The 25,244-nt window shown below is 41.7% G+C and overlaps 1 protein-coding gene across 1 annotated transcript in view; it reads left to right on the top strand.

The window, feature by feature from the left end:
• The window catches only part of LOC311227917 (beta-galactosidase-1-like protein 2), a 112,758-nt gene extending 97,028 nt beyond the window's left edge, over positions 1-15,730 (top strand). The window contains exons 13-19 of the mRNA XM_084313777.1: positions 3,283-3,429; positions 4,452-4,523; positions 5,158-5,236; positions 5,393-5,480; positions 6,263-6,377; positions 15,004-15,120; positions 15,608-15,730. Of these exons, the coding sequence (XP_084169903.1) occupies positions 3,283-3,429; positions 4,452-4,523; positions 5,158-5,236; positions 5,393-5,480; positions 6,263-6,377; positions 15,004-15,120; positions 15,608-15,694 (705 nt within the window). The 3' untranslated portion in view covers positions 15,695-15,730. The remainder of the gene's footprint in view (positions 1-3,282; positions 3,430-4,451; positions 4,524-5,157; positions 5,237-5,392; positions 5,481-6,262; positions 6,378-15,003; positions 15,121-15,607) is intronic.
• Positions 15,731-25,244: the final 9,514 nt, after the last annotated feature.

Genomic DNA, 25,244 nt, shown 5'->3' with positions numbered 1-25,244 from the left:
GATTATCCTCCAGTGTTCACTTTTTATAAGGTATTGTATTGGTAAATTACCATAATCCTATACTGTGAATGTTACCAACAAACTCCTAAATGCACTGAAACAATGGTTGATTATCCTCCAGTGTTCACTTTTTATAAGGTATTGTCTTGGTAAATTACCATAATCCTATACTGTGAATGTTACCAACAAACTCCTAAATGCACTGAAACAATGGTTGATTATCCTCCAGTGTTCACTTTTTATAAGGTATTGTCTTGGTAAATTACCATAATCCTATACTGTGAATGTTACCAACAAACTCCTAAATGCACTGACACAATGGTTGGTTATCATCAGCCAGTGTTCACTTTTTATAAGGTATTGTCTTGGTAAATTACCATAATCCTATACTGTGAATGTTACCAACAAACTCCTAAATGCACTGAAACAATGGTTGATTATCCTCCAGTGTTCACTTTTTATAAGGTATTGTCTTGGTAAATTACCATAATCCTATACTGTGAATGTTACCAACAAACTCCTAAATGCACTGAAACAATGGTTGATTATCCTCCAGTGTTCACTTTTTATAAGGTATTGTCTTGGTAAATTACCATAATCCTATACTGTGAATGTTACCAACAAACTCCTAAATGCACTGAAACAATGGTTGATTATCCTCCAGTGTTCACTTTTTATAAGGTATTGTCTTGGTAAATTACCATAATCCTATACTGTGAATGTTACCAACAAACTCCTAAATGCACTGAAACAATGGTTGGTTATCATCACAGTGTTCACTTTTTATAAGGTATTGTCTTGGTAAATTACCATAATCCTATACTGTGAATGTTACCAACAAACTCCTAAATGCACTGAAACAATGGTTGATTATCCTCCAGTGTTCACTTTTTATAAGGTATTGTATTGGTAAATTACCATAATCCTATACTGTGAATGTTACCAACAAACTCCTAAATGCACTGAAACAATGGTTGATTATCCTCCAGTGTTCACTTTTTATAAGGTATTGTCTTGGTAAATTACCATAATCCTATACTGTGAATGTTACCAGCATATAATGCACAGCAACAATGGTTGGTACTGATGACTTGTCACCCAGTTTATTGAACATATTTTACAATAAAAAATTTCATGGCATCAAAGTTTCAAGTTTTTTGCATTGTAAAGTATTCTGTATTTTATAATAATGTTGACCAGCAAAGTAATCAATCAATCAAACAAATCAATCTATGAATCAAACTATCAACAAAACAATCAAACATTCTATCAAGCAAACTATCAACAAAACAATCAAACATTCTATCAAGCAAACTATCAACAAAACAATCAAACATTCTATCAATCAAATGACCAACAAAGTAATCAATCAAACAAATCAATCTATGAATCAAACTATCAACAAAACAATAAAACATTCTATCAATCAAACCAATAAAACAATCTGTCAAACAATCAATCAATCAAACCATCCATCCATCCATCCCAGTCTAAATTGCTTTATAACACGTTCAGTACCTATTATCACCCCGCCGGCACACCTTTCATAAAAGTGCCTGTAACTTCTGTTCTAAATAATTTACCTCCACTTTTATCTTTTGTTGACGTTTTTTAACTTGTAATTGTGAACGAACGAAGACATGCAGAAACAAACGGTTTTTTGCATTGTGTACATCAACTTGTCGTCTTCAAATGAGCCCAACCATTTCCCCATAGTTATAATATAAAATATAGAAATAGCTCCGCTAAGATCATGAGATATGCTAGAATCGTCCAGGAATCCTGGCAACCCACAGTCATTTTCCGGATTTTTGGCCGGCACCCAAAGTGTTAACATTACATATCTCTTATTGTGGAATTAACACAACATTATGCATACTTTTGACAATAAATAAAATCAGAATTTGTTTTTACTTGCTTGCCTGGGTAAATAAAGGTTATAGAAATGAAAACCGATACCGATATTTTCCGATATCACATTTTAATGCCAATATCGGCCGATAATATCGGTAGGCCGATAATATCCGACATCCCTACTGGGGATGCAACAAAAGCGCAACTAGGGCTAAAAACCCAATGAAATAAAATTATAATAATAATAAATAATATATGCTTCTTAGCTTAACATCCCAGGTGTTAGATAATCGGGTTCTCAGCCAGTAATCTCTCTGTGTTTCCCGTGATGTCTGCGTCTTGTTTATCGCTTACTCATCGTACTGACTGATACCCTCTCTCTGCATCGTTACTGCATCCGACTGAAAACGACACATTGGAAACGTGATACCTTTCCTTGATGTTGATGTTTATTTCCATAAACATAGCTTCTGTACCAGATGGAAAACAGTTCTGAAATGTCTTTGAAGGTCTATTGAATTCCTTAAATCTACCGGTCTCTCCTGCTATCAGTTCGAAGATGGTTGAGGCCTAGTGGTTAGCCAAAAGCCTTCCCTGTTAGCCGTAGCTAGCTACCTCGAGGCTAATGAGGGGGGAGGGGAGGCCCCTCCACCCCCTCCAGCTATTGCTCTGTCTCTCTGTCAACGTCTCTACGCGTCAGCTTCGTTTCCTAGTCTGACTCAATCCGGAAGACACCCCCAGCTATACAAGTGTATTTCCCTAGCAACGGCTGTTAGCCATAGCAACATCTCTCTCTCTCTCTCTTAACTGTTACCATAGCAATGGTGTTGACACCCCTGACCCAAATCTCCCCCTACCAGCGGCCTGCTCTCCCGCTGGTGACCTTGGCTCTATCTCTCACTCACCCTGTCTCTGTCTGGAGAGTCTAACCCACACTACATGGAAGCTGTCTCTGTGTTAATCATAAAACCTGAGTGTCAGAGTAGATGTCTGCTATCATCTACAGATATTCACATTATATACACATATGAAAAACAAGTCGGATCTCACACAGGGAACTAATGGGATAACTGGGGATGTTGTTTGCTCCTGACAAGAGTGTCAAAGTCTGGGGTGATGGTAGACAAAGCAACTCTGAGGTCGTGCTCAATGTCCAATCTGTTCCTCTGCGTTGTCTTCAGCTGGACCAGAGCTGAGAAGCCACTTTCACAAAGATAGGTAGAGCAAAAAAAAATAATTATTTTAATACATTTTTTTACACACACATCCGCGACCCACTCTAAATGGCTCCGCGACCCACTTTTGGGTCGCGACCCACCAGTTGAGAAACACTAAATGACTAAATGTAAATGTACCTTTTAAGCACTACATTACACTGTATGGATGGATGGATGGATGGATGATGTCTTCCTGTTTTGAACCCTGCAGCCTTATAGGTCAGAGATGCCGGTGAACATGGAGAATCTTCCTGTCAACAGCAACAACGGCCAGTCGTATGGCTACACGCTGTATGAGACCACCGTCACTAGTGGAGGAACCCTCAACTCCAGGAACAATGTCAGGGATAGAGCCTTGGTGAGGGACCAGGGGTGATTATAACAGAAGGAGATGTGTCGGCATAGCAGTGGTCAATGTGGATCAATGCAACACCATTGGGTTACACTAGCTTAGCAAAGAGTATGCTAATCAGAGGACAACAAAGCCTGAACAAAGTGGGCATGCTTATTCATTTGGCTCCCAAATCACATGTTGTGGAGAGGAAGTTTGTTATTTTAGCACCAAGAAGAAAAACTACCAAAGTGGATTTTGAATCACTGAGGTGACCCTCAAACAACTGCCCAATCTGAGCCCCTTTATTTATTTCAGTTGGACCTGGTTTAGCACTCCTTCCCAACTCCTATCCCATAATTCATTGTGTGATTACCTTGACAATGATTTTCGGCTAATGCTAACAATTCTGATCTTATCTTCTTATATAGGCTCTTTGGTGAGGATACACTGGCAGACAGGCAGACAAACAGACAGACACACAGACGGATAGATAGACAGACAGACAGACAGACAGACAGACAGACAGACAGACAGACAGACAGACAGACAGACAGACAGACAGACAGACAGACAGACAGACAAATAGACAGACAGACAGACAGACAGACAGACAGACAAATAGACAGACAAATAGACAGACAGACAGACAGACAAATAGACAGACAAATAGACAGACTGACAGGAACAGCATCAGGGACAGATGTCAGACAGAGGACAGACAGTTATTGACAGATCCTGAATTTCCCCAAGGGGATCAATAAAGGAACATCTTACTTATCACTCACATTATGTCAATGATGGTGCATCACATTAGCAACAGACACAATTCTCTGGTTATTATGTGAGATGGCTGAGGGGTATAACATGTAATCAATCCATACCTTTATAAAAAAAAAAGTATACAAATGTATCAAACTGAACCGTGGTCAACATGTTTAGATTTTATGATATGTTATGTATATGATTGTGTGAGTCGTTGGATAATCGAAGTTGGATTAAATGATTCCATCCCTACGATAAACTCTCTAAATGTCTCTGTTGTCTAGGTGTTTGTAGACAGACAGTTTGTGGGAGTTCTGGATCATAAAACGTCAGAGCTTGCACTGCTTGATGGGAAGGTACGTGTGTTGTTGTTTTTTTTTTAGGGGGGGGCAGTAGTGGGGAACATGGGCCAGGCCTCACAAGGTAAATGAGCTATTCTAGTCTCAGGGGTTATGGTGAGGGTTAGTTAAAGGTTAGGATACGGGTTCAGGTTAGGCATGCGTTGGTTATGGTTAGGGTAAGGTGCTAGGAAATTAATGTAAGTCTATGTGAATGTCCCCACAACGCATGAAAACACGGTTGTGTGTGTGCATGAGACTCACTCCTCAGTCTGGAGGTGTGCTGCTGCAGTGTCAGCGTATTTAAACGAGTCAAGTAGTTAATATTTAACACCCTCCCACATGTGAAAACTTCCGGGGATGCTGATAATTGCATTTGGCTCCAAAGTGCCAGGATTAAGCCAGCAGTGAGTCTTCAGGCAAATGTTTCTTCTAACAAAAGCAGAATTTCAGTATCCAGCTTTGCTCCCAGTCACCTGCGCTATATTGGAAAACAAGTCGGCTCGGGCGCGTGAGAAGATTGGGCCTGGATCAATTACATGATTCAGTTCAGCCGAGAGGCAAACTTTTCTTCTTTTCTGTCTGTGGTTTTCGTGGAGGAACACTCTTCCAATAACACCTCTCTTATGCTTTATGTATCTGTCCACTGAAGGGAGAGAGGACCTTGGGTTTACTGGTGGAGAACTGTGGAAGGGTGAATTATGGCAAAACCCTGGACCAACAGCGCAAAGGTGCAAATTATTCCACAAATTAACAGCTTTGTAGATGCAAAAGTTATCATGTATTACCATTGGATTTATTTTTGGGATACAGCATAAAATAACCTAATAAACGGTATCTGACAGATCCCCAAGGGAGATTAAAAGTGGCTTTGACTTCTGTTCCAGGTCTTGTCGGGGATATTGAGTTGAACAATAGACCACTCCGAAGCTTCATCATTCATAGTGTGGACATGAAGCCGGGCTTCGTGAACAGGTTAGTCTCATTTACCTTTTAATTCTCCCTCCTCGTTTGTTGTTCTCTGCCGCTGTCATCACTGATACAGCACAGTTGATTATCTACCCGTTTCCCACAGAATGTGGAATTACAATGAAAGCACGATGGGGGGGGGGGGGGGGGACGACGACGACGACGACGACGACAACCTCTCCATCCTTTTAATGTGATGTCTCTGCAACCTGTTTAAAACATCAGCAGTATGAGTAGATTACAGGGCTGGAAGCTGCTGAGTATGGAATTGTGAATTGCTACAAAATGTCAGTTTCGTTACATGAATTTTAAACTCAAACTGGTAAGGTCCACAGGAGAAGGGTATTGAATTCAAATTGTTTCTTTTTTTCTTTCAAGTATTGCAATATTTTACTATTAAGCTGTACTGTATTTTTTAACAGGACATTGATAATTTTCCCATAGACAACAGGATTTTTATTTCATTCAGCCAGACTTTGTGATTTAGCTTGCTAAAGAGGCTATATTTCTTTATTGAAAATGTATACACACTACACAGTGCAGGTTTGAAACCATTGTGATAGGACATCTACCAAGAAAATGTAATTCATCATAATAACAAGAGGGTAAAATAAATGTGCGATAAAAAGGGCCAACACAGTGCTTGGGTGAAGGTTTGACTTGTGCCTGCCTCTACAGAGGACAGTTTAACGTGGATAAGCATTATCTGTAATGGTTGAATGTAATGAGAAGAAAAGTGTCACTCATATCTAAGATATACTGTGTATATACTCCTCTATGTGTTTCAGACTTCAGAGTTCAGGACATTGGCGGTCTCTTCGCAACAAGCCGTCCTTCCCAGGGTTCTTCCAGGCCAGGCTTTATGTGGACGGCTCACCCAGAGACACCTTCATCAGGCTGCCTGTGAGTAGGACAGCCAACAGGAGAGCGTGTCACGGTCTGCAGTTGGCAAAGGCTGAAAAGAAGAGTAGTAATATTGCTACATCGATCATACTAAATGGCAACTGAAATCTTAAGAGAGTAATGATGCCCTTTGAATTTGGATCAACCAATCAAACCCAAAGCCACCGTCTGCATACATTGAACACCAACCAACATTTTGGTGATGGTGAACGATGGATGATATTTGATGCTTTTGAATTTTGATCCCAACACATACCTACTTACTGTGGTATAATATGTCCTCATGTAAATATATCCCCCTCCCCTGTGTTCCCTTTACCTGTGCCCCCCCCCCCTCTCTGTGGAATAAGACACCCCCCTCCCCTGTGTCCCCCAAACCTGTACCCCCTCCCCCCCATCTGACCTATCAAATGGGACCACACACCCCCTTTGTTGAACTATAAAGGGCTCCTCCCGACCACAATAGAGTTTTCTTACCTGGGTAATTTCAGCTGATCACCTGGGGCGAGAGCCTCAGCCATTCTCTCTATGTATTCTATCTGTTTGGTTAATAAACCTTGTTATTATCCAAGCCTCGGTTGACTGAGACATTCTTCATCAGGATATCCACAAATATCCCACAATTGGCGTCTACGAACTTGTGACGGACTTTTTGCGTCCTCCCGGCATGCTGTATCGTTTCATCTATACAGAGAAAAGTGAGTATATAGACTGGTCGACCAAAAAAAAGATTTATGGAAAGGAATTAAAACCTTCCTGCTTTTCTCTGTGCCAGGTGAATATTACAGAATGTTGTCAAATATTGAGATCATGGCTGAGTAAGAATAATGTGCATTAATATATCTGATCTGTATTGAGAATCGTTACCAGGGCGCGCGTGCACCTGGGTCCTTTATCAGGCGGTTCTGAGAGGATGGGTTATAGTGCTATTCCCAAAAGTTTAGGCACAAAGGTTGAAGTGCTATTCCTGGTCGAGTCGGAGCCGACCAAAAACTAAGGCACACACAGGTTGTTGGATTGCTACCCCTAGTCTAGCTGATGCAGACTAAAAATATAGGCAACAAAATAGATACGTGAGCTTATTATGATGTGATATCCTTGGAAAACGCTACTCTGTTAAAAACGTTCTGTGATTCCTTTGCAAAGAGGCGGGAAGTAGGACCGAGAAGCTGATAGAATCATAATTAGAAATTACCAGAGTAGCGTCATAATATTCATTGTTTCAACCTCAAACTAAGCTCACAATCTCTTCCATTTCCTGAAAACGATGTATTTTGGATTAAATTAACCAATTGATCAATACAGATAGCGGGAAGATGATCACGCGATGTCCTAGTTAGTACATGATTACGCGATGTCCCGGGAGTACGTAAATGTACATTAAACGGGACATCAGTCGCGGAAAGTACATTAAACAGGACGTTAGTCGCGGGTTAAGAGGCCGAGAGTATGATTAAAAGGTATATATAATCTAATATATCGCTGGTAAATTTCGAAGTCAGGTTCGGTCGTTATGATTTTAATAACGATGTGTAGTTATATATCAAGGGTATGAATGTCTTGTCGCAACAGATGTTGGTCGACTAAACGTACAGCGATCCAATACAGTCAGATATACACACACGTTAACTTATATGTATTAATGTTTGTGTGTCTGTTTTAAGTCTCGTTTGTATGTGCACAAGTATTATAGGACCCGTTGCGTTGCTTTATTGAGTCAAGAACCGGCTGCGGATAGCGCGACGAGCATTGAGAGACGAGTTACCGTTATACAAAGAATAACATTGAAGTGCAGTTCACGGGAACAAACTAGGATAGTAATTTCCGGATTCCGCAGAACACCGGCCCACGGGAACAACCATTTGGGGAAGTATAGTTTTATCGTTTCAGTTTGTTTACGTTTCACATATGCACAGGCGCGTTCATTCGGTAACAAAACGCTGGTATAGGAATTCCAGGCTATTGAGAGCTCGTGGAAAAAATACTGTATGAATTGCAAAGCGTTATTTCCGAGGCGAATGAGAACACACGAACGTCGCATGGAGCAATGACGTGACGCTATGCGCGCCGTGAAGTTATTATTTTATATTAAACTATCCATAAGCGAACGTAAAGTGTAATGTACCCAAGGCCAAGGGTGCGTGAAATCCACGTGTAGTATATGTTTTATTTGTATATATATGTGCGCGCTGCCATTGGAAAATGTTGAGTTGCAGTGGCGAGATGCAGGTTGCACCATCCCAGACCACCGGAGAAACGAACCGAACATTGCAGCTTTCCCCGGTGAGTATGAAAATCATAAATATAGATGCTTTGATTGATTGATTGAAAACTTTATTAACAGATTGCAGAATGGGTACAATACAGTACAGCTCAATACACACAATTGTTAAGGGGATGCAGACCAGAGAGAGACTTTAGTCTTGTTTACATCAGGGTCCCCCATTTTCTATTTATCAGGACATATTATGACATACATGACATACAGATAGTCAGTACTGCTACATCTGTACATTTATGACATACCAGATTTGCAAATTCAGTACTGTTTGTGGTACACAACTATCATCTCAGTTACAGTAAATTACAACTATCTCAGATCACTTGAGTGTTTATGTTGCTTTAATTTACACATTATAAGTCACATAAAGCTAATTACAATGTCTGTTTCAGAATTATAATACATCTGTGGGCGTACCTTGTAGTCCACATAAACAGCGTTAGATTAGACTTTATAAGCTTTCAATGTTGAAAAAACTTGGGCACAAACAACATAGATCATGTTTAAAAGTAAGATGTTTAGGTTATATTCACTTGAGTTAATGTGTTTATCTAAAGAACCAATGAAAGATAACTAGCCCTTTCCATTGTAAGACATTTTAAACATGATTCAAAATGTGTGGGTCCACATTCATATGATGCTTGTGTACATATGCGATATGATTGATAAATGATAACACTATCATTACATCCAAGAACGGGATGGATGAGATCTAGCTAATGTTTGTTGAGCACACAGACAGTCAAAGAGGATTCACCCAGGTCTTAGAAAAGAGTGGAAAATTAACATGTGTTTGTATTTACAGATCTGGCTCTGAGGCGAGATGCAAAACAGTGAATGACTACACCCAAATTGTATCACAAAAGACAGAAAATCCAACAATTTGCATGTCAACCGAGAGACAGTGCACATGCCTGCACTCGTGACCACAGACTTGATGGACTCACCTGGCGGTGGATGGCAACAGAGAACCACTTAATTAACATGAATTAGTTACAGATGATGAATTTGCAGTTATGAAAATCTACCTAACTCCCATACTAACAATAACTAACCAGTCGTTTTCATCATCTCTTTTCAAAAGGCACAGAAATTAGAGAAGTGCCCGAGATGAAAGATTAATGATGAAAACAACTACTTACAATCCCCTCCTTCTATTCTCTGTTTATAACCAATAACATGCATGACTTTCCTTAGACTATTCTTTTAACAACTAATACTTTCCATGACTGCAAAATTATCAACCACCAAAATTGCAGCACAATTATCTAAATGTACAAGATATCAACAACATTGATCATTTAGCTGACACTTTTATCCAAAGCGACTCACAGGTTCTGTACGACAGGACATCAGGCAAGGCACACCTCTATCAGCTGAGTAACAATGGTCATCAAAGTGTTGAGTGCTACAGTGTAGATTAGTTTATTAGGACAAATGCATGACAGTAAGGTTAGTTAGGGTTAGATGATAAGAAATGATTGTTTTTCATGCAAAATTAACTGGCTACCTAGATTTTATGTTTTTTCCCCATGCTATGCTATGATGAGCCACACTGAGATGTGAAGAACAACCGAGAAGTCATGGCGAGGTAAGTATCTTGAAGAAGCACACCATCGTACGCGGCCTGAGGTAAGATCAACTTCAATTTAAGACCATCAGAATATGAAGACAAGGAGCTATTTTATCTGATTCAAAACTTTGGCCATTCATTTACAAATTTTATTTAAAGCCTAATGCTGTAAGATCTAGTTAGATACAAAATCTGATAAAATTGTAGTGAATGTGACCTTCTTGACGTAAAGAATCACTGCTAATGCAATTGGCTTGCATTTCCTATTGTCAATTAAGTGATTTTATTTACAATGAATTGAATTAATCCCAAAATGATTTTCCACTTTAGCAGAAAGGCGTTGAATCATTTATGTGAGGAGTTTTCTAAGGCAGTGTTTATCACCCTCAGATCACGAATTGATGAGAGGACAGGACGAGTGAGACGACGCGTGACCTGAACCACGAAGCTGCGGACACAACCAGAGGCGACGACAACAACCGTGGGAGAACCATCCAACCCAGCCCACAGACATCCCCAAGAAAGTGGAGCAGAGGACCACGAAGGAGACTGACCAAGGAGACACTGACGAAGAGGAGATCAACCTTTTGACGGCCTCCACCCCGGCACTGCATGACCACGACAGACCGAGATCAAGACGGAGTCTAACGTGGCTCTGTCGGACCACGGCGGACAGCTGATCGTGGAGTCGGACAGCGGGATGGTGATCCACGAGACCCACGGCCTGGAGTGCAACGAGTGCGGCGAGATCTTTGGCAGCATCGCCGACCTCCACCAGCACTTTGAGATCCACAAGGACATCAACCCGTACATCTGTGTCCACTGTGGCGAGAGCTTCGCCGTGGAGGCCAGCCTCAAGCAGCACATGAAAATCCACACGAAAGAAAAGGCGTACGCCCCCACCTGGGTCGAGATGGTCGGCAAGGGCGTCATCGACGCCTTCAACCTCAAGTCTCACCAGATGCCGGAGAAGCCCCATCAGTGCTCCGAGTGTAGCAAGAGCTTCGCGGCGGCCATCTCTCTCAGAGAACACATGAAGATGCACTCGGATGACAAGCCGTACAAGTGCACCCAGTGTAGGAAGAGCTTTGTACGCAGGAGGCATCTGAAGAAGCACCAGGAGCTCCACACACGCGAGAAGCCGTACACCTGTGGCCAGTGCAGTAAAGGCTTCACCACATCCTCCAACCTGAAGCAGCACCAGAAGACCCACGCCGCGGGGGCCGGGGACAAGCCCCGTCGTAAAGGCTTCGCCACCGCGTCCAGCCCCAAGCAACACCAGAAGACCCACGCCGTGGGGGTAGTAGGGGACAAGCCCCATCGATGCACACAGTGTGCGAAGTGCTTTGCAACCGCGGCTAACTTGAAGGAGCACCAGAGGGGGGTCCACTCGGGAGAGAAGCCGTACAAATGCAACATGTGCCGGAAGAGTTTCGTTCGCAAGCGCCACCTGAAGAAGCAAACCCATCACCTGCAAACGGGAACTGAAGTCCCCGACCATCAAGGTGGATTCCCATGACAAGATTGTCATCCGTGTGAGAAAGAGCGTCCTACTGACTAGCCACTACACCGGCGGGCCCTCGCCCTCCATCAAGTGGTACCGCAATGACGAGGAGAGGACAGCGAAACCAGCACAACACATTCAAAAACGCCCGCCCCCTCGCCCCTCTAGTACCGCGATGACGAGGAACGGGGGGGACCAACCACCACGTTCAAGAACGCCCTGACCACCATGTCTCTAGGCCCGATAGGGGCCAAGCGTGAGCACAGTGGCAGACATGTAATGGTGGTGGAGAACAACATAGGCTGCAGGAAAAGACCACTATAGTTGACTGCTACCGGTGACCCTTGACAAGGTACACAGGGAGCGGACGGCGACCTCCTGTAGGCCCCCTCTGAATGAACGACGACCAGTGAATGTTCCCGACTGCATCGTCAAGAAGAGACATCATCAGAGACCTGTAGAACAAGATACTTCTGAACACACATTGTCCACATTGTTATGTATGTATTGGCCCTGCCACACGACAGACCGAGAACAGATGATCAACACTTCACAGCAACTGTCAGATTCACAAACAAGAACTGTTTCACAGAGTTCATATGTATCTGGAAAATTATTGACTAGGAATATGATGAAATACAATCAGTAAGATTGCATTAACCAATTTTATAATGACAATGAGAAATGATCACAGAGTCACATTGCAAAATGGTATTGTTAAACAGGGCAGAACCAGTTGGATTGTTCCAAGACACCAAGTTGTTTTGACCATTGATAGTATGCACCACAGAACAATGCATAACGATTATCATAATCACCTTTTATATTAACCACTAGGTTAACGGTTTTCAATTTTATTTTGACACATTAGCCACTAAGGTAATGTCTATTGTATATATTTATTTAATTTTTATGTGTTACTGTTTGGCCCTGCCACACGACCGACAGAGAACACCTTGTCAACAACGACGCAACATCATTCAGATTAATACCTTCACAAGCAGGAAACTTTTCACACAATTGTATGTATCTGCAAAACGATGAACTAGGGATGTAATGAAAAGAAATCAATGAGAAAATATTAACAATGGTTAGTAATAATGAGCTAAAATGTATTGCTGAAGGAAGAAGTGACCACATGATCACATTACATCACATTAGAATTACTTAGGTTACAAAATTGTATTGTCAGACAAGAAATAATCAGTTGTTTTATTCTCTCATAGAAGAGGACATGCAACGTTGTTTTGCACCTGTATGGTGAACCATTGATAGTATATGCACTAGAATTACATACAGAAGCGATGCATAAGACGTTTTATCTCCTCATTTATAGAGAAGAAATGGAGAAAATTGCCTGATTCTAAGTAAAAACCAACAAAGCTGAGGCAATCACAGATGAAAGTGACACTCAAACTCAGATTAAATACAACTGGATCCTAAGTAATTTCATCAAGAATCATCACAAAATGTGCAAATATATATATATATATTTGTGAACAATTTCCCATAATCAATCATGTTAGTTTTATTAACCACCAGGTTAACGGTTGTTAAAATGTTTTTGTACACATTAGCCTTATGTGTAAATCCGATTCCTAATAATTATGAACACAATTTTGTTTTTTCACCTTGTGCACTCTGACCACACAGACAGTGCATGTATTTAATTGGTTTATTACGATGCCTGTATGCACAACGATCACATTAGCTCCCCAGAGTCACGACATGAACGACTGAAGGTATGCCAAGATATTTGCACAGCGATAGCTTCTAATGATTATGTTAATTGTTGTTTGATATCAGAGATGAGGACCACTCATTGATATAGGTATTTTGAGCGATTAATAAAAGAAAAGGGTGATATCTATTCCCACATCTCTGATATCAAAATAACACAGACCGCAGTCCAGTCGATCATGTCATGAATCATGTATGTAAATAATTCTATTAATCATGTATGTAAATAATTCTATTTTTAAACTATTATCCCCACTTTTACCTGTTCCAAACAATCCTGGTATATTATACATTAATCTCACCCACATTATAAGAAAGAAAAGTGAGTATTGTGGTATAATATGTCCTCATGTAAATATATCCCCCTCCCCTGTGTTCCCTTTACCTGTGCCCCCCCCCCCCTCTCTGTGGAATAAGACACCCCCCTCCCCTGTGTCCCCCAAACCTGTACCCCCTCCCCCCCATCTGACCTATCAAATGGGACCACACACCCCCTTTGTTGAACTATAAAGGGCTCCTCCCGACCACAATAGAGGTTTCTTACCTGGGTAATTTCAGCTGATCACCTGGGGCGAGAGCCTCAGCCATTCTCTCTATGTATTCTATCTGTTTGGTTAATAAACCTTGTTATTATCCAAGCCTCGGTTGACTGAGACATTCTTCATCAGGATATCCACAAATATCCCACATTACCCACCTGCATATATAACTCATACAATGCTGTATGATGGCATAACAATAGCATGTACAATAATGATGTATATACCGTATATATATATATATTTATTCTTACAGTATATATATCTATCCACATCTGTCTGTACATACCTGCATATCATCTTTTTACATATAAGTAGATACTATATCTATAGATGTACATATCCCTTACCTACTTACCTTAACAACAAATGTGCTTTGTTTGTATAAATTTAGGGTTGTGCCATTATTACTATGCAAATGTAATAATTGTGATTAATTTCCTGTAATGAGTTGTATGTGTCTGTTTCTAGCATCCTTGACATCCAAGGACAACGATGTAAATAAGTCACTGCGCCATTTTCGTTCCTATCCTTGACAAAAATGTATAATAGAGTAATAATCTGTATATGTTTTGTGTCTAAATAAAAACCTTCAAACCTTCAAACTCTTGCTAGTTACGCTGCTGGCCAGTATGACTTACTACCATATTGTCTTTATACCTGTATCACTGTACATATTAATATTACAACTCTGTACATACATCTGATTAGCGCTACACTCGGTAGTACTAATTCATATAATATACAATGTACAGGTGAATTGAACTGGATATAAAATATTGTTTTATATCCAGTTCAATTCACCTGTACATTGTATATTACTATTGCACTTTACTGTTACATTTCCATTTCCATTTATTTTTAATGTACTGTACTTGTGCTGTATAATGACACTACATTTTAATCTAATCTAATCTAATCTAATCAAACAGTTGAGTCAAGCCTTATTCATTGTCCGGCCACTGATGGATCCCTGATTCTGTCCACAGGGCTGGAGCAAAGGGGTGGTCTTTATCAATGGCCAGAATCTGGGACGTTACTGGTCCATCGGTCCTCAGCAAACTCTCTACCTCCCAGCTCCCTGGCTCCACAAGGGAAACAACCAGGTATACTGCTAACTGCTAACATGACCTCTACCGGGCTGCATATTTCTGTATCGGTTCCTTATAGGAATTTATCCCACACTTCCACTCAAGTGCCACACGGAGGAGCATCACAGGTCAACGGTTTTCATATACAGCTCAGACCCTCTGTGGGTTTGACGATATTGAATTTGGCAGTGTATTCTGGAATACGCCTCAAGCTGAATTTCGCTCTCCCTCTCCCTTGTGCTGTCTCTCTCTTGCCCTCTCTCTGCCCTCCACCTCTCTCTCTCTCCATCTCTCTCTCTCTCTCTCTCTCTCTCTCTCTCTCTCTTGCCCTCTCTCTGCCCTCCACCTCTCTCTCTCTCTCTCTCTCTCTCTCTCTCTCTCTCTCTCTCTCTCTCTCTCTCTCTCTCTCTCCCTCTCTGCCTGTGGATATGTTGAGTTTTAGACTCTCCTGTTGACTACTGCATTCCCATTGTTGTTATTGTCTTGTTTTCCTTCATCCCAGGTCATAGTGTTTGAAGAGCAGGAAGCAGATGGTAAAGTCCAGTTCTCCGTCACCCCAGACTATGGCATGACCGTTGACGTCCAGTAAGGACAGGAGACAGGTGGGGGCATGAGACAGGCGTGACAGGAGACGGGCGGGACAGGAGACAGGTGGGGCAGGAGACAGGCGGGGCAGGAGACAGGCGGGGCAGGAGACAGGCGGGGTAGGAGACAGGCAGGGCAGGAGACAGGCGGGGCAGGAGACAGGCGGGGCAGGAGACAGGCGGGGCAGGAGACAGGCGGGACAGGAGACAGGCGGGGCAGGAGACAGGCGGGGCAGGAGACAGGCAGGGCAGGAGACAGGCGGGACAGGAGACAGGCGGGGCAGGAGACAGGCGGGGCAGGAGACATGCGGGGCAGGAGACAGGCAGGGCAGGAGACAGGCGGGACAGGACACATGCGGGGCAGGAGACAGGTGGGACAGGAGACAGCATGGCTGGGGAGAGGACAGGACTGAGGGACGACGACTAAGGAGAGGACAACTGGAGAGAGGATAGGACAGAAGAGAGCACGCCTGGGGAGAGGAGAGGACTGGGGCAACGGCTGGGAGTTTAATTCTCTCACACCCTTGAGTGCCGCCAGGGACACCCAGCGCTGAGAATCAACGCACTTCACTACACATGACATTTCGCTTCTATGGAGGAAACGCCCAAAGCAGCAATGATCCAGACTAATCTTGCGCCTTACTGTAATGTTTTGTGCGACATTGCATTACATTGTGCCACATCAGACTACATCACATTCCATGGAATATTGTTTTGGGGTGTCGCGTTTCAGGGCTGATATCGAGCTGTAGTCATCTAACACAGTGGTTCTCAACATGGGGTCCGGGGGGTCCCCAGAAAAATGAGGTATAGTCTCACTGTTTCCTTCACTAGAAATTAGCCCATTATGACTAGGTTTCACTCTCTCCACAGTGTAGGTATTCTGGACTACATTGATCCTCAATTTTTTTTTCAATGAGGAGTATCCGTTTGTTGGACAGAAAAAAATCTTGGCCAGATTTGTGTCAGTTTTGATGGACAGAAAAGTTCAGAGAGGGTACATTTCTTGAGCTGACAGATATGTCACCATCGGCAAAGCTGTTGTTTCTGCGAAGGCACGATTACGTTAGGTTCTACAGTAATACAGTAATACCTTCAGTAATGTGTATCCGTTCAGTGACGGATCAATGTAGCCGCAGCCTAAATCATAGCTACTGTAGCAACAAAAATCTTCTCAAGTGGGAGTCCCTGGGACAAAATCCTATCATATGAGGGGGGTGTGGCCTAATGTGTTTTCATATGAGGGTGCGTGGCCTAATGTGTTTTCATATGAGGGTGCGTGGCCTAATGTGTTTTCATATGAGGGTGCGTGGCCTAATGTGTTTTCATATGAGGGTGCATGGCCTAATGTGTTTTCAATGTGGGAGTCCTTGACATGAAAATGGTTGAGAACCACTGATCTAACAACAGCATTTGTATAATGCCTCGGCACAGCCCTAGCCAGACCCATAATGTTTTTGGTTTGTCCATCTGTCCGTCCAGCTGTCTGTATGTACGTCCCATTCTCTCGTGAACCCTCAGGAACTTGCTTAAAATTTGGCACAAACGTCCACTCAATACAGACTTTCATTGGTCTAGGTTAAACACGCCCCCCATGTGTAAGCCCCACCCCTACACATAAGCCCTGACCCTTTTGTATGTCATTAATCGTTTGTCGTCTCGCTGGTGGTGTTATTGTGCTCAGCAAGGATATCCACTTACATTAGTCTGTTTGCACTGCCCTCTACACTTAACCCCCGCCACCTTGTTTTTGCAGGACCTGCCAGGGCTGGTCACTGTGTCAGTGTTGTGAATAAGGACCATATAGATTCAACCACAATACAACTCTTGAATACAACTCTTTTCACAGCCTTGATAAACTAATTGTAAATATGAATAATCAGTTCTGACCACTGGCACATCTAAATCAAGCAAAGTTAATGTTGTGTTTACCCTGCAATGGCACATCTGTGAAATCTTGGTCCATTGGCTGTCCTTTGATCCTTGATAACTTCTTGAACCATTTGGCATAGAGCGTTTGTAGATTTCCGTGATTCTGGAAAAGGTTGCCTCTCAATTGGCAAAGCTGATTTACTGATTGGCCATTCTTTCATATGTGTGAGCCATCTTAGAGGGTTTGGGGCCGGCTTGTTGGAATCTGTCACTTGGTGAAGCCCTGACCCAATTTTTTATTGTCTTTGATCCTTAATATCTTATGAGTAATTTATTGTGAAGAGTTGGCTGACAGCTCACTGGACTCAGGAGAGGACTGTCTTATAAGCCAATTGACCTATCTCAAGCCCCGCCCTCTTTTCTTGATCCTCCAAATCACAACTGTCGCTTCTGTTCGTCCAATCAGCTCATCCGTCCGAGGGAAGCAACAATTGTGGTTGGAGGATAAAGAAAAGATGGCAGGGTTTGAGATAGGTCCATTCACTCTAGGGCTGACCTTCGAAGCTTTTTTTGGCAATCTAAGCTTCGGGGCCGAGCTTCGATTTTAATTCTTGTTTATCTTATGTTGTGGGACTTGTACAGCACTTTGGTAAACTTAGTTGTTTTTAAATATGCTCTATAAATAAAGTGGATTGGATTAATTAATTAAGTAGCCCCTTTCGTGACTGTGACACAGCCAACAAGGTTTCACTCGGCTGCGCTGCCTGGATGCAGTGGGGCTGCTCTCACAGCCAACGACATGACATTACATAATTATGTTGCAACCTTTGTCTATCAAGCAAACAATTATATTATATTTAATTTATAATTATATCAGACAATGCACCTACAAAAGCAGATGATTACAATTAAATTAGCCAACTTGGTAACTAGGGATGCTCGATATTGGCTTTTTTACCGATACCGATATTCCGATATTGTCCAACTCTTAATTTCCGATACCGATATCAACCGATATCAACCGATACCGATATATGCAGGGTTTCCCCGTCCAAAAAACTGAATAATTTCAGGTAACTAATAATTTCACTGGATATTATATATAACAAATATTGTTATTGTTTTTTTTTGTTTTTAAACCGATACCGATATTTTCCGATATCACATTTTACTGCCGATATCGGCCGATAATATCGGACATCCCTATTGGTAACACATTAGTCATAGCCTTATTAATGTTTTGTGTGGCGTCGCCGTCGTGTACAACGATACTTACGTTTCTTAGGTGATTTGACAAAGTTGTTGTAGAGTTGTGATATGCCATTTTCTTCTGGCATATCTGGCACTCTGCTTTTTGGGCATTGTCTTTGCATATTTTAAAGTGTAACCACACGTCTGATGACTTCTTCGTCGACATGTCTGCTGCACATGTCCTTGTTGTTTTCAACACAGATAATCTCCACGTGCTTGTTGTAGAGAGGTGGCATCGAGGCGCCGCTTACTTTCGTTTCATTGGAATTGAGGCGCAAGCTTCGAAGCTTCCAAGTATTTAAGACAGCCCTAATTCACTCCCTCCCTGTAGATACTTTTGTTCGCAAACTTTAAATTCAAGTTATTAATTTAAATCATTCCATACTGGGTTATGGTTACTACATACGCTAGTGATATGGAAATTATGCTACATATCACACTATTGTCATGTACACAATTGCGGATCTACAGTGTACACTATTCAATATTAACACAAGAGGCAAGTTATACTAGCAAACCTTTTCCTCTCATACTATTATTAGAAAATGTATATATTTTATATTTTCATTCACTTATAAAATGCATCAACGCTGTGTGAAATGCACTGTGAATAAAGACTTTCTCAGACTCCTTCATCTGCCAAGGCCAAGCAGCCATGTGAACAGCTTATTCATCCAGCACCGTGAGAGCGTGTTTGATTGAGCAGCGTTTGCTTTTCAGATTTGCGTCTTTATGATTATGCCAAGCAAGCCCCCCCATGGAGAACTTTCAATCACAAGCTGTATTTACACCTCTGTGTTTTCAACCTAGTCCCTTCCTGATCAGTGCTGAACATGGCACCTTTCTCAGGGTAATCTAGTCCCTTCCTGCGCAGTGCTGAACATGTCACCTCTCTCAGGGAAACCTCACTCTTCCTGATCAGTGCTGAACATGTCACCTATCTCAGGGTAATCTAGTCCCTTCCTGATCAGTGCTGAGCATGTCACCTCTCTCAGGGTAATCTAGTCCATTCCTGATCAGTGCTGAGCATGTCACCTCTCTCAGGGTAACATGGTCTCTTCCAGTTCAGTGCTGAACATGTCACCTCTCTCAGGGTAACATGGTCTCTTCCAGTTCAGTGCTGAATATGTCACCTATCTCAGGGTAATCTAGTCCCTTCCTGCTCAGTGCTGAACATGTCACCTCTCAGGGTAACCTGGTCTCTTCCCACTCACTGCTGACCATGTCACCTCTCTCAGGGTAATTTAGTCTCTTCCAGTTCAGTGCTGAACATGTCACCTCTCTCAGGGTAATTTAGTCCCTTCCAGTTCAGTGCTAAACATGCCACCTCTCTCAGGGTGTATCACTAGGATTCTTCCTTTATTGGCAGACTATGCAGTAGCTATATGAAAACTAAGCAGTGTGAACTGAAATACTGGTGATTGAAATGCAGGAGCCATGAACCATGCAATAACCAGGTGTAGTTGCCATTTTTAAGGAGCCTATCTGATTCGCCATGAACTGGGGGAGTTATTTCAGTATCATACGGTATACTGTATCAATAAACACTTGCACCAATGTTTCAGTTCTTGAGATATTGGAAGCAGAAATTGTTACCATATTTTAGCAATGCGTGCATGCGTGTCTCATCATGTGTCTGAGAAATCCTCTGTAGCACCTTCCAAACAACCTCTTATACTGTAACCATTTTAAGAATTCACATAATATTCTTCTTGTGCCCCAGGACAGTTAACAGATTGGGTGCCACGCCTTTTTCGGGCCCCATCTATTCACTGCCACGCTTTAAAAGATAGGAGTCCGTCACCTTGTTTGTAGAGCTATAACTATATTCTATATTATAGCTATGGATACAATACTATGGTCATTTGAGAGTGACTTTCTTCCGGTCAAGATGCAAAAAAGAGATAATTTTTCCATGCATACATTTGCGCGTTATACTGTGGTGAATATAAGTATGTTTTAGATCGGTCTGGGGTAATTCCTGAAATGCTGAGGAATAGCCTTATGCGTATATTATACTATAACCGTTGCCGTTTCTTGCCTGGACCCGCTATTATTCTCAAATCAAATCTATATCATAGGTATTATGTTTCATCATGAATGCATGAAAGGGCGGGAGGGGTCGTTTTTTGATGCTTTGATCGCCACCAACGGCATACGTTGTGGACTAACGTTACACACACACGTTCAGATCGAGGTGAAGACATGCTTGGATCAACGCAAGATTGATATCATATAAAAAAGGTGGAAGAAGCGTTTCGGAAGAAAATACAAGACATCGAAGAGGAAGCAATGCAGAGGCGGCTCGAGATCCAACGTTACTACAGGCGAAATAATATCCGTATTGTGGGACTGGATGAATCAGTCAATTGCACAGACGACAGTTTTCCAACTGTGTTAGCAGAGATCCTAGGTAACCACACCCTACCCACAGCGCCGATAGTGGACCAATGTTACAGAGTCTGTACACGAGACCAAAGAGGCAACGGTCCGAGGGTTATCATTGCTACTTTGCGCAAGACAGTAATAAGAGATGCCATCATCAGAGGGGCGTGCAATCAAAGGGGTAAACTGAAATATGGTGATAATTCAATATCTATCTACGAAGATCTATGCAAGGAGGCCATCGCTCAGCGTGTCCCCTACAAGGATGTGATGCAGAGATTGTACAACAGAGGTCTTAAACCAAGCCTTAAGTACCCGGCACTACTATCGATCTTGGGGAAAGACGGGATTAGGCACTGATTACGCACGCCTAAAGACGCCGAGGATTACATGAAGCAACATGGATCTGGTCCCCCGGGGTCGGATGCGACATTGGCTCGAATCAGATAAGCCTACTCATCTTTCTCTTTTTCTCAATTTTTTTCCTCTTTGTATTTGAGTACTCTTATTAGAATGACTTTACCACGGCTCAACAAAAGCAACAGATGATATGCATGCTGGCAACACCAAGGCACAAGGTGTTTAATACGGTTCGTAAGACATTATATCTATTGACTTCTGGTCTTTGAGGAGACAATAATCCAATATTGACATTGGGAACATTATGGAACATTCTGGACTCCTCTCCCGACTGCTCAGGGGCACAATGGAATATTCCGGAAAAATACTATTAGGTCATGACCCCTGGGTAGGAAGATCATTCTGGAACATAACGGCAGTGTTTACGAATTCACAAGAGTATTCTACAACCTTCTAGAATATAATGCTATAAAGTTCAATAAGGCTTTAAAAAAACATCAGCCACATCTAAAGGTACAAGCATGACAAGGTTATTCTAATATTTTAAATAATTACTCCATTGATTTAGTAATTTGCATAATGTAGCTCTAAAAGTCTGTTTTTCTCTTTATTCATTTTTATTTCATTTTCTTTTTTCTCCGATGAGTTTTATTTTAAGTCTCACTCTTTTTTTTTTTTTTTTTTTTTTTTTTAATTTTTTTTTTAATTTTCTCCACTCTTTTCCTCTTTCTGATGGTTCCAACATAAGTTAGTAGAAGGTTCAAATGAATATATCAATGAATGTATATGTTTCATTTTCAACACTATTGTTATTACATTAATGGGAAGGCGCAAGACCAAAAAGCGACATTCTATTGAATTAGAATGAAAGTTTTAGATCCTATGGCAATTAGCATAGGACGATTAGGGTTACAAAGCTCATCTTGGGCAATCCGGTGGCTTAAGGGAGGGAGTCATACACGTAGGATGTGTCTATGGAACACAGTCCTGTACGACTCTCGGTGGGAGGGGGGATTAGGGGATTTTTATTTGTATATATGTATGTTTTTAAGCTCGGCTCTCAACGGGACCTCAATAGTTGGATGTATATCTATTGTTGCTTCGCACTCCAGAATCATTACCAACAACTACACAACAACATGTATAGATTATGGCTAGTTTGAATATAATGATCTGGAACACTGGGGGAATAAATAATCAACACAAACGCAAAAGCGTGCTCACACTGATGAAAAAAGAACAGGTTGACGTGGCTCTGCTAAGCGAAACGCACATTTTAGAGAAAGACATAGATACGTTAACACATATCATAACATTAGTCACTTTTCCTTTGGAACGAGAACTCGGGGAGTAGCCATAGTCGTTAGACGGAAGTTGAATATTGAATTGAAGGGAGTATGGTCTGATGCAGATGGTCGGATAACTATAGCTAAGATTGTACACAAGAACAGGAAAATAGCGTTGGTAGCGGTATACGCCCCAAATTTGTACAAAATTGGTTTCTTCACTACACTTACCAAAGCAATGTTAGACCTTCCCGATTACTCATTTATAATTGGTGCGGATTTTAATGCCATTTGGAATCCAAGGATGGACAAATCTTACCCCTCCTTTTCCAACGAACAAAAAAAATCATCTAATGCATTAAAGGATTGGTCGAAGATTACAGGTGTAAATGACTTATGGCGATCACTTAACCCCACGACCTGGAAGTACTCTTGTCGATCTGCGAGACATAACACATTATCCAGAATAGATTATGTTTTTGCATCCCCGAGACTATTTGATAAATATGACGTGGAAATGATACCCAATGCATTATCAGATCACTGTTATTTACTCCTAAAAGGAACATTTGGTATACTATCTTCCCGAGCCCCAAGATGGCGATTTAACTCGATGCTGCTTAACACTTTGACTGCCATGAAACGTCTTTTCACGTCATTGCTGGCCATGCTCAAGTTGCCGGGGGACGCTGTACAGCGTCCTTATATCAATATTTCAAAAATCTGCGATCGGATTCATATGTCCCCGCCGCTGGCCTGAGATCCACCAGCAGGACCCACTGAGCTCTCTGGCGGTTCAGGAGCGCCATCTGGTGGCCGATCGGCGCAATCGCCAAACAGGATGTTGAATAGAGGTTGTCATGACGACCGTAGTACTTCCGGGCGCTCGCTATAGTTCATGGGACTCTGGCTCGTCACGCTACACGGTGATCGATTGGCAATAACTCGATAAACAACATGATTTGGACGTATATACCATTATACAAGCTGGAGATGGACCGGGTAAAAATATATCCCATAATGATAAGATTTCTACTCGACGATGATCGCCCAACGGCGCGCGGAGACTGGGGTGAGTTTCAGCGTGTAACGTTACCGTCTTCGATACTAACTGCTATTATCAACATTTGACCCACATTAGATGATTGGTATAACGCTGCCCACGGAATTATAAACGCCCCCTCGCCCATCCGGTCAACATCAGATGACGTGTAGTAACTTCTAGAAGTACGTCTAGTTGGAATTTTTTATATCGCGCTGATTGCCATCAAACTGTATTTCATCATCAATATAATGCATTTGGGGCTATATATCACGTTCTGGAGAAAGCTGCAGAAAGAGATGAAAACATACTTATACATTAGACCATACTTTACTATGAATATGTGAATGAAAAAGTTTAACGTTGCTACACAATGAACAATACATATAGGACTTTGAATGGGCCCTAATAATGGCAATGTAGCAATAGAATTTAAAAAGTTATAGCCCTGCAAAGAAGGGGACTTTCTCCATAGACAAATAGCGCTGGCAATCTATGGTATATCATGAATTTAACCTTAGGCAACCAAAGTGTTAATAACAAGGAATTCATTACACAACTCAAAGAAGCTCTTACAGTATTCCTACGGAGGAATGCAAACTCGGTGCAGGACCCCAGAATATTATGGATGTCGGTAAAGGGAATGATCAAGGATTTCACTGATAGCTTTTCCTCCAAAATGCGCAAGAATCGATGCTCAAAACTGGCTGAACTGGAAACACTTTACTCAACGTTATTTAATTCTTTACAATACAACAACTCGATTCGACTGGAAAATCAAGTTAATGTACTAAAAAAAGAGATTAATGCCATATACAGACAACAAACGGAAATACAAATACGCAGCACAAGACAACAACAGTACTCTCAAGGTTCTAAACCAAGTCACATATTAGCTATGCGATTAAGAGTTAATGCAACATTTGCAGACATAACTACCATTAGAGCACAACAAGTACTTGTTACAGACCCTGAAGAAATAAACGCGACATTCAAAGAATTCTACTCCAACTTGTATAAATCAGAAATGACCTTCGATCAAAACAAAATGGACACATATCTTAATCAAATTAATCTCCCTAAACTTTCAGAGGATGACGCTAAACAGTTAGAAACACCGATCACACTAGAGGAACTCAAGAAGGCCATATCCGAAATGCAAAGTGGTAAGGCTCCTGGAAGAGACGGTATCCCACCAGAAATGTACCTCTCTTGTTGGGACATAATTGGACCCTTATTATTAAATATGATTTTATACTCAGTCAAGGAGGGGAACTTCCATAAGAACGACAATATTGCACTCAAAACAGTCCTCCTTAAAAAAGACAAAGACCCCACCGAGTGCGGTAGTTATAGACC

The sequence above is a fragment of the Notolepis coatsorum genome (assembly GCF_963971535.1).
Source record: "Notolepis coatsorum genome assembly, chromosome: 1".
Lineage (NCBI taxonomy): Eukaryota > Metazoa > Chordata > Actinopteri > Aulopiformes > Paralepididae > Notolepis > Notolepis coatsorum.
This window is presented reverse-complemented; position numbering and strand designations above follow the sequence as displayed.